The 11,216-nt window shown below is 49.0% G+C and overlaps 1 protein-coding gene across 1 annotated transcript; it reads right to left on the bottom strand.

Annotated features, from left to right (window-relative positions):
• Positions 1-3,457: 3,457 nt before the first annotated feature.
• On the bottom strand, positions 3,458-9,693 carry gdf5 (growth differentiation factor 5). Its single transcript, XM_061728331.1, has 3 exons — positions 9,268-9,693; positions 5,038-5,708; positions 3,458-4,030 (listed from the first exon to the last, which is right to left on the bottom strand). Exons 1-3 carry the CDS (start codon positions 9,632-9,634, stop codon positions 3,755-3,757), a joined length of 1,314 nt encoding a protein of 437 aa, XP_061584315.1. The 5' UTR covers positions 9,635-9,693; the 3' UTR covers positions 3,458-3,754.
• Positions 9,694-11,216: the final 1,523 nt, after the last annotated feature.

Here is an 11,216-nt window from a genome sequence, read left to right as displayed (position 1 = left end):
TCTTAGCTCAAAGCGTTAGTGAACTATGCAAAAAAAGACACGAAATAGTCTTTGCAGGCCCGAAAAGCAACAGACGCGGTGACCTTTGACACTTCCGAAGGTCACACAGATCTGAAACTCCGCACAGTGGATGAGAGTCACCTCCTGATACAGAGTCTAGAATTTCAGCCTCCTAGCTCAAAGCGTTAGTGAACTGTGCAAAAATAGACACAAAATAGACCTCATAACAATACATAACAAACCTCCTGTGCCTACTGAGCATTAATAACTTGTCATAATCGAAGGAGAACTAATTAAAACGGATGTCCTTAACATGAACCTATTGTATTATTGAATTATCAAGGACACTTTCGTGTTTTTGTGTTTAGAAATGTTAAAGATATTAAAAGAAAACCATAACACAATGAGGAAAATGCTGTGGCGAACAAGTCGTGCCCAGAGCGTGTCTCGAACCACAGTCTCCCAGACCACAGTCAACTGCACTAACCAGTCAGCCAAATGCTGATGTGTTGCCCAGGCGGGCAAGGCCTTATCTATCTGTGGTCGTTACACTATGTTCCAAAACGTCCATCCATCCATCCATCCATCCATTGTCCACCGCATTATCCGAGTCCGGGTCGCGGGGGCAGCAGTCGGAGCAGGGATCCCCAGACTTCCCTCTCCCCGGACACCTCCTCCAGCTCTTCCGGGGGGACTCCAAGGCGTTCCCAGGCCAGCCGAGTGACGTAGTCACTCCAGCGTGTCCTGGGTCTTCCTCGGGGCCTCCTCCCGGTGGGACATGCCCGGAACACCTCACGAGGGAGGCGTCCAGGGGGCATCCTATACAGGTGCCCGAGCCACCTCAGCTGGCTCCTCTCGATGTGGAGGAGCAGCGGCTCTACTCCGAGCTCCTCCTGGGTGACAGAGCTCCTCACCCTATCTCTAAGGGAGCGCCCCGCCACTCTGTTCCAAAACGTATTGTTTTTAATGGACAAGATCCGTTTTTTACGTTGAATTCTATTGTTCAGGTTTTAAAATTCTAGCTAAGTACATAAAAAAGGGAGATGAGGTGTGAGCTTCATAACAAAACTTCTGTGCTTACTGAGCATTAATAACATGGGGTTAGCCATAGAAAGGGGCAATAACAGCCTCCTGCGCCTACTGGTAGGTAGAGTAGGGCCCTACTGGCCCATATCTATGGGATGATTGTTATCGTTTTGTCCTTCATTCAATGGTATGACAGCAGTAAAATTGGGTGACGGATCCCTTTGACTTCGCATAGTACTATATCAGTGGTGCTCCCATTAAAACCTCAATAAAACACTGCTAAAACAGCTTTAAAAAATGCTGTTACAAACTGACAGTAACAAACAGTACCTTGCGCGACAAAAACTCATAATTTATCCACCATAACAAAGAATAATATGTAAATAATAATAATGTCATAATCCGTGTATATATCACGACCACGGATCCCATTGACTTTGCATAGTACTATATCCGTGGTGGTCACACGGAATTATACCACTTTCCGTGTTGGTACCACGGAAAATAGGTTGTGGGCATTTCACGGATTTTTGTGAGATCAGGTTGGAGAACCAGAGTTCCTACAAGAACCAGAGTTCCTACGAGAACCAGAGTTCCTATGAGAACCAGAGTTCCTATGAGAACCAGAGTTACTACTACTACTACTACTTTTCCTAGTATTCCAGGTAGTTTTCCAGGTGATCCTCCCCGAAGACCGACTGTCTCTCAGAATCGCTTGTACTGGGGAAAACACCCAGAATTCCTCTCTTGTTTAGCATCGTAGCATCGTAGCGCAGAGCTAAGTTTAGCGGCGGCTCCTTCCCTCAGCAGAGCAGCTGGGTGGGAACCAGCAACCCTGACCCGCAGCCCTCCAGCAAACAGAGCCGTAAACAAACCTGGAAAAGTCTGGAAAAGCAGCAGCAGCTTTTATGACGTGTTAATGAGCCGCCGCAGGAGCTAACGAGGCTAACGAGCCTAACGCAGCCCAGATGAGGGAATGCTGGGAAAAAACACCAAAGAAACAATCTCGAGGTCTGAGGCAGACCAGGTTCTCGTGAGAACCTTTCCACATGAGAACTGTCTGGTTTCAGTTCAGCTTTCAACAGAATAAATGAAAACTAACATAAATTAGCATCATATGTTAGCATAAGCAAAGTGGTGATTGACAGGAGCTGGGCGTGTCCGTGAGGTTTGGGGGCGTGTCCACCGGGGCCGACCACAGAAAGGTTCCCAGGCGGACGGTTCTCACGGGTCCAACATGGAACCTGTGGACGTTCCTCGGACGGCGCCCCCTACAGACGCTAGCAGGGATTAAACAGGAAGTGGGACCAAACAAACCCCGGTCTCCACGGCAACCGTGACGGCCCAGAGCTGCTGGTTAGCGTAACCCTGGAAGACTCGCCGTTAAAAATACCAGCCCGTCATTCTTGGGTCGTGCTGTAATCCTGGAACTGAAATATCCCTGGAATTCCTGCGATAGTTTAGTCTGAAGAGCTCGGTGAGTCAAACATTTCTTTATTGGGGACCAGTTTTAGCAACAACGTTCCCACATCAGACCAGTATTTATACATCACACATTCTTCACATGCTTCACAAACCAGTCTCGGATACAAAGCCACTCCATCAGATAAGAGCTGGAAAAAAGGAGCATTTTTCACTTTAATCCATCTAATCTTTCCACAAACGTTTTAAACTTTTTTACACCAATCAGGAAGCAGATAGGAATCTGAGAGAGACGTGAGTCGTTTTTCCTCGGGACTGGTTTCCATGACGACGCCTCGCTCGGACACGTCAACAGTTCCAGAGTTAGTTAGTTCCTGCTCGAGTGTTTAGATCCAGCAAGTCTCAGATCCAGTTACTAGTCCTGGTTCCAGTTACTAGTCCTGGTTTCAGTTACTAGTCCTGGTTTCAGTTCTACTAGTCCTGCTTTCAGTTACTAGTCCTGGTTTCAGTTCTACTAGTCCTGCTTTCAGTCCAGACTGCGCTGCAAACTAATACAAGTGAATGGACTTATTTTCATAAAGCACCTTTCTACAAAGAAATTTACGTTTTACGTCTCATTTATTCATTCACACACGCACTAATATACTTGGAAACAGTTAGAGAAAATATGAGAAAATATGTTTCTCTATTGTTCTTATTTTTGTGAGGGGGATATATATTGTTTTTCGGCACTACCTTGTTCTCTATAGCTGATAGAACATGAATTACTCCTATGTGGGATCAATAAAGTTCTTATTTTTACCATCTGAGAAAATTAAATATATTATATTTGTTGCCTAACTGTTTCCCAAGTATATTAGTGCGTGTGTGAATGAATAAATGAGACGTAAAGCGTACATTTTTTTGTAAAAAGGCGCTTTATGAAAATAAGTCCATTTACTTGTATTAGTTTACAGTCTTGAACATCCAATATGGCGGCGACGTTGACGTATCAGCAGCTCCGTGGATATGTTCACCACCATGTCCTCGTCCCGCTAGCTGCTACTAGCTGCTGCTACCCGCTAGCGGCAGCCGCAGGCCTCCACCACCATGTCCTCGTCGTGCTAGCTGCTGCTAGCTGCTGCTAGCGGCAGCCGCAGGCCTCCACCACCATGTCCTCGTCGTGCTAGCTGCTGCTAGCGGCAGCCGCAGGCCTCCACCACCATGTCCTCGTCCCGCTAGCTGCTACTAGCTGCTGCTACCCGCTAGCGGCAGCCGCAGGCCTCCACCACCATGTCCTCGTCCCGCTAGCTACTGCTAGCTGCTGCTAGCGGCAGCCGCAGGCCTCCACCACCATGTCCTCGTACTGCTTGTAGACCACGTTGCTAGCCGCGTCGGCGTAGAGGATGCTGATGGGGCCGAGCCGGGTCGGGCTGCAGCAGGCGGGCGGCGACTTCTCCGGGTCCAGCGAGTTGAGCAGCGTCTGGATCACCGCGTGGTTGCTCGGCTCCAGGTGCGAGCGCAGCGGGAAGTGGCAGGCGCCGCCGCAGCGGAAGGCGTCGTAGCGCAGCGGCGCAATGATCCAGTCGTCCCAGCCCAGGGCCTGAGGATTGGAATCCAATTGAAATCTTTATTTTTCCAGCATAAAATAATTATAAAAACAAAAAAACTATTTACACAAAACATCAGAAAAAAGAATACAAATAAACAGTCATTAAACAAAATCAAAAAGAATATCCAACAGTATCCTGTCTGCCCCTAAGCCGGCTCCTCGTAACACGCCTGCTACGTCCCGAGGGCGACCCCCCGAACTGTCTCGCCGGTCGGCCCGGCCCCTGAGGACGACCCTTTGGCCGTGCGTTGGGCATCATTACTATGCAGTATACATATAGAATCTGATGAGACATTGTGACACCATGGCTGACGTATACCAAACCCCTGCAGGGGCCACACCTTGGAACTGGCTTCAACAAACAGTTGAACCACGGGAATGCCATATGATGAAGTTCCTGACTGACTAAGGGTAGTTTCCAACTGAATGATCACATCTGACTGTAAATACCCTTTAATGCTTTTTGTCTTTCACCTTTGGTTTGTTGATTCTTGCCGTTTGTGCTTTGAACTTATTGTATAAAAGTCCTGTTGTCAAACCATTCGGGGTCAGCACACCAACCCAGTCATGCACTCTGTAGGTCTGCTCACCGCCGGCTACTGAATAAAACTCTCTACACCACAGACTAAAACTCTCTACACCACAGACTAAAACTCTACACCACAGACTAAAACTCTCTACACCACAGACTAAAACTCTACACCACAGACTAAAACTCTCTACACCACAGACTAAAACTCTACACCACAGACTAAAACTCTCTACACCACAGACTAAAACTCTCTACACCACAGACTAAAACTCTCTACACCACAGACTAAAACTAAATACACCACAGACTAAAACTAAATACACCACAGACTAAAACTAAATACACCACAGACTAAAACTAAATACACCACAGACTAAAACTAAATACACCACAGCGACTTCTGAACTGGTTTTGATAATATTCTTCAACAAATCCCAGTAAACTACAATACCATAAATGACTATACCTTGAAGTCGACGTGGAGGCGTTGGCGGTGGCATCGTGGCCTCGGGGCCTGCAGGGCCGGCCTCGGGGCCGCCTGGGGCCTCGGGGGGGCCCTCTTGGGGGCCATCTTGGCGGTCATCTTAGGGGCCCGTCTCAGGCGGCGCTGGGCGAACAGAAACTCAAACATCGTTTGGTCGTCGCCGCCCGAACGCCGAGCCTTGATCTCGTTGTAGAAGAGCTCGCGCTTCCGGCTCCTGCCGAAGGCCAGCAGGAAGGCCTTCTCCTTGGTGGCCCTGCCGGGCCGTCCGAAGCCCAGGCCCCGCAGGTCCAGGGCGTGGCCCCCCCGGCCCCCCCGGGGCTCCGGGGCCTCCAGCTCCAGGCAGACCTGGTCCTGGTTCCTGGAACCCCGGAGGGCCTTGTGAATGTCAAACACCTCCCACGTGTTGGCCAGTCCGCCCAGCAGCTCGTCCACCGTCCTCGTCTGCAGCAGGACGCTCTTGTTCCTCAGCGACGGGCAGGTGAGCAGCTTCAGGTGGGGGGCCCAGGCCCCGCCCCCTCCTCCAATCACAGCCCGGCGATGATCTACGACCCGCTTCCTCAGGATGCGGAGCTCCGCCCCCAACAGGCCGTCCAGTTCCAGGGAGCTGATGTTGAAGTGGTAGCGCTGGCGGCGCAGGACCGGCCCGCGCTCGTCTGGGGGGGGCAGGGATCAATAACGACACAAACACGGATCAATAACGACAAAAACACGGATCAATAACGACAAATACGGATCAATAACGACAAACACGGATCAATAACGACACAAACACTGATCAATAACGACACAAACACGGATCAATAACGACACAAACATGGATCAATAACGACAAACACGATCAATAACGACAAACACGGATCAATAACGACAAATACGGATCAATAACGACAAACACGGATCAATAACGACAAATACGGATCAATAACGACAACCACGGATCAATAACGGCAAACACGATCAATAACGACAAACACGGATCAATAACGACAAATACGGATCAATAACGACAAACACGGATCAATAACGGCAAACACGATCAATAACGACAAACACGGATCAATAACGACACAAACACGATCAATAACGACACAAACACCAATCAATAACGACACAAACACTGATCAATAACGACACAAACACCGATCAATAACGACACAAACACGGATCAATAACGACACAAACACCGATCAATAACGACACAAACACTGATCAATAACGACACAAACACTGATCAATAACGACACAAACACCGATCAATAACGACACAAACACGATCAATAACGACACAAACACGGATCAATAACGACACAAACACCGATCAATAACGACACAAACACCGATCAATAACGACACAAACACCGATCAATAACGACACAAACACGGATCGATAACGACACAAACACGGATCAATAACGACACAAACACTGATCAATAACGACACAAACGCTGATCAATAACGACACAAACACGGATCAATAACGACACAAACACTGATCAATAACGACACAAACACGATCAATAACGACACAAACACGGATCAATAACGACAAACACGGATCAATAACGACACAAACACGATCAATAACGACACAAACACGATCAATAACGACACAAACACGGATCAATAACGACAAACACTGATCAATAACGACACAAACACGATCAATAACGACACAAACACGGATCAATAACGACACAAACACTGATCAATAACGACACAAACACTGATCAATAACGACACAAACACGGATCAATAACGACACAAACACTGATCAATAACGACACAAACACTGATCAATAACGACACAAACACCGATCAATAACGACACAAACACCGATCCATAACGACACAAACACTGATCAATAACGACACAAACACCGATCAATAACGACACAAACACCGATAAATAACGACACAAACACTGATCAATAACGACACAAACACCGATAAATAACGACACAAACACTGATCAATAACGATACAAACACCGATTAATAACAACACAAACATGGATCAATAACGACACAAACACCGATCAATAACGACACAAACACCGATCAATAACGACACAAACACTGATCAATAACGACACAAACACCGATCAATAACGACACAAACACCGATCAATAACGACACAAACACCGATCAATAACGACACAAACACCGATCAATAACGACACAAACACTGATCAATAACGACACAAACACTGATCAATAACGACACAAACACCGATCAATAACGACACAAACATGGATCAATAACGACACAAACACTGATCAATAACGACACAAACACGATCAATAACGACACAAACACTGATCAATAACGACACAAACACGGATCAATAACGACACAAACACGGATCAATAACGACACAAACACGGATCAATAACGACACAAACACTGATCAATAACGACACAAACACCGATCAATAACGACACAAACACTGATCAATAACGACACAAACACTGATCAATAACGACACAAACACCGATCAATAACGACACAAACACCGATCAATAACGACACAAACACTGATCAATAACGACACAAACACTGATCAATAACGACACAAACACTGATCAATAACGACACAAACACCGATCAATAACGACACAAACACTGATCAATAACGACACAAACACTGATCAATAACGACACAAACACTGATCAATAACGACACAAACACGGATCAATAACGACACAAACACGATCAATAACGACACAAACACGATCAATAACGACACAAACACTGATCAATAACGACACAAACACTGATCAATAACGACACAAACACGATCAATAACGACACAAACACGATCAATAACGACACAAACACTGATCAATAACGACACAAACACGATCAATAACGACACAAACACCGATCAATAACGACACAAACACCGATCAATAACGACACAAACACCGATCAATAACGACACAAACACCGATCAATAACGACACAAACACTGATCAATAACGACACAAACACCGATCAATAACGACACAAACATGGATCAATAACGACACAAACACCGATCAATAACGACACAAACACGGATCAATAACGACACAAACACTGATCAATAACGACACAAACATTGATCAATAACGACACAAACACTGATCAATAACGACACAAACACTGATCAATAACGACACAAACACCGATCAATAACGACACAAACACTGATCAATAACGACACAAACATGGATCAATAACGACACAAACACCGATCAATAACGACACAAACATTGATCAATAACGACACAAACACTGATCAATAACGACACAAACATTGATCAATAACGACACAAACACTGATCAATAACGACACAAACACTGATCAATAACGACACAAACACTGATCAATAACGACACAAACACTGATCAATAACGACACAAACACTGATCAATAACGACACAAACACTGATCAATAACGACACAAACACTGATCAATAACGACACAAACACTGATCAATAACGACACAAACACTGATCAATAACGACACAAACACTGATCAATAACGACACAAACACCGATCAATAACGACACAAACACCGATCAATAACGACACAAACACTGATCAATAACGACACAAACACTGATCAATAACGACACAAACACCGATCAATAACGACACAAACACTGATCAATAACGACACAAACACCGATCAATAACGACACAAACACTGATCAATAACGACACAAACACCGATCAATAACGACACAAACACTGATCAATAACGACACAAACACTGATCAATAACGACACAATTACCAATCAATAACGACACAAACACCGATCAATAACGACACAAACATGGATCAATAACGACACAAACACTGATCAATAACGACACAAACACTGATCAATAACGACACAAACATGGATCAATAACGACACAAACACTGATCAATAACGACACAAACACGATCAATAACGACACAAACATGATCAATAACGACAAACACGGATCAATAAGTGTGTGTGTGTGTGTGTGTGTGAGAGAGAGTGTGTGTGTGTGTGTGTGTGTGAGTGTGTGTGTGTGTGTGTGTGTGTGTGTGTGTGTGTGTGTGTGTGTGTGTGTGTGTGTGTGTGTGTGTGTGTGTGTGTGTGTGTGTGTATATAAGTGTGTGTGTGCGTGCGTGCGTGCGTGCGTGCGTGCGTGCGTGCGTGTGTGTGTGTGTGTGTGTGTGTGTTACCTTGTCCTTTGTCCACCAAACTGGTGATGGTGTTTGCCAGCCCGTCCCGGTGCTCGCTTCCGTTCCCAGCCCCACGGGACCGGGACCAGTACAGGGCCAGCATGTAGTCGTGGGGGACCACCGGGGGCCCCCGCGGGGGGACCAACGGGGGCTGCCGGCGGGGGCGGGCCGGCCGTGCGCCCTGCGGGGGGGGCTGGTGCGCAGCCGCGGCGGCCGAAGCGGCCGGTCGGGGCTCGGGCGCCCTGGAGCCGAGCTCGGCGGCTCCGGTCCTGGTCCTGGTCCGGGTCCGGGAGCCCGTGACCGGGCGGGGGATCTGGACTAGAGTCCAGCAGCTGAGCAGCAGAGACAGACGCGCCGCGACGTTCATCCTCCCGTGCTGCGGTCCTCAGGACCGGCGGGAGCCCGGCGGCATCCTCCGCCGGGGCTCCGGGACCCCCGGGGCCGGAGCGGGACTACAGAGACCCCCGGAGCCGCAGCGGGGTTCCAGCTGGTCCGGGGTCGGGGTTACAGAGACCCCCGGGGCCGGAGCGGGGTTCCAGCTGGTCCGGGGGGGACTACAGAGACCCCCGGGGCCGAAGCGGGGTTCCAGCTGGTCCGGGGCCGCAGCGGGTTACCAGCTGGTCCGTGGCCGGAGCGGGGTTCCAGCTGGTCCGTGTCGGGGTTACAGAGACCCCCGGGGCCGGAGCGGGGTTCCAGTTGGTCCGTGGCCGGAGCGGGGTTCCAGCTGGTCCGTGTCGGGGTTACAGAGACCCCGGGGCCGCAACGGGTTACCAGCTGGTCCGGGGCAGGAGCGGGGTTCCAGCTGATCCGGGGCAGGAGCGGGGTTCCAGCAGGTCTGGGTCGGGGTTACAGAGACCCCCGGGGCCGGAGCGGGGTTCCAGCAGGTCCGGGTCGGGGTTACAGAGACCCCCGGGGCCGGAGCGGGGTTCCAGCAGGTCCGGGTCGGGGTTACAGAGACCCCCGGGGCCGGAGCGGGGTTCCAGCTGGTCCGGGTCGGGGTTACAGAGACCCCCGGGGCCGGAGCGGGGTACCAGCGGCTCGGACGGGTCCAGTACGGTTCTTGCTCATGCCGCCGCCGTGTCGGAGCTCCAGAACAGCAGCCGTGACTCTCCCCGGAGCCGCTCTGCCGGAGTTTCCTCCTCGAAACTCCTTTAAGTCGCAGCTTTTTTTCCTCCAAGAATGTGGTAATGCGTAATGCCTCGTTTTTTTGTTGTTTTTTTTCCCCTCTTTTTCCTCCGCAGCTTGAACTCGGTCCAGAGAAAATATTTCACTCCCACAGCAGCAGCAGCAGCCCGCAGGTGCCCCCGGTGCGGCGCCCGCGGCCTCCCGGCCGTGGCCCCAGCGCGGGCCCCCCGGGGGCCGTACCGGGACCTCGCCCGGGGCCCCGCGGCCCCCGGGTGCTCCATACATCCATCTCTCCATCCATCATCCATCCATCCACCCATCCATCCAAAATCCATCCATCCAAAATCCATCCATCCATCTGTCCATCCATCCATCTGTCCATCCATCCATCCATCTGTCCATCCATCATCCATCCATCCATCCATCTGTCATCCATCTGTCCATCCATCCATCATCCATCCATCATCCATCCATCCAACATCCATCATCCATCCATCCATCCATCCAACATCCATCCATCATCCATCCATCCAACATCCATCATCCATCCATCCATCCAACATCCATCCATCATCCATCCATCCATCCATCATCCATCCATCATCCATCCATCATCCATCCATCCATCCATCCAAAATCCATCCATCCATCCAACATCCATCCATCATCCATCCATCATCCATCCATCCGTCAATCATCCATCCATCGTCCATCCATCCATCATCCATCCATCATCCATCCATCATCCATCCATCCATCCAAAATCCATCCATCATCCATCCATCCAACATCCATCCAACATCCATCCAACATCCATCCATCTA

Source organism: Cololabis saira, chromosome 8, assembly GCF_033807715.1.
Source record: "Cololabis saira isolate AMF1-May2022 chromosome 8, fColSai1.1, whole genome shotgun sequence".
Taxonomy (NCBI): domain Eukaryota; kingdom Metazoa; phylum Chordata; class Actinopteri; order Beloniformes; family Belonidae; genus Cololabis; species Cololabis saira.
The sequence above is the reverse complement of the archived record's forward strand: the minus strand, read 5'-3'. Positions and strand labels throughout refer to the sequence as shown.

Bases quoted from the DNA above. Each gene is read 5' to 3' on its own strand.
- gdf5 (XM_061728331.1), bottom strand. From the start codon at position 9,634: ATGAACGTCGCGGCGCGTCTGTCTCTGCTGCTCAGCTGCTGGACTCTA. The intron at 5,709-9,267 runs GTAACACACACA...TGCCCCCCCCAG, and splicing joins TTTGGTGGACAAAGGACAAG to ACGAGCGCGGGCCGGTCCTG. The intron at 4,031-5,037 runs GTATAGTCATTT...TCCAATCCTCAG, and splicing joins GCCTCCACGTCGACTTCAAG to GCCCTGGGCTGGGACGACTG.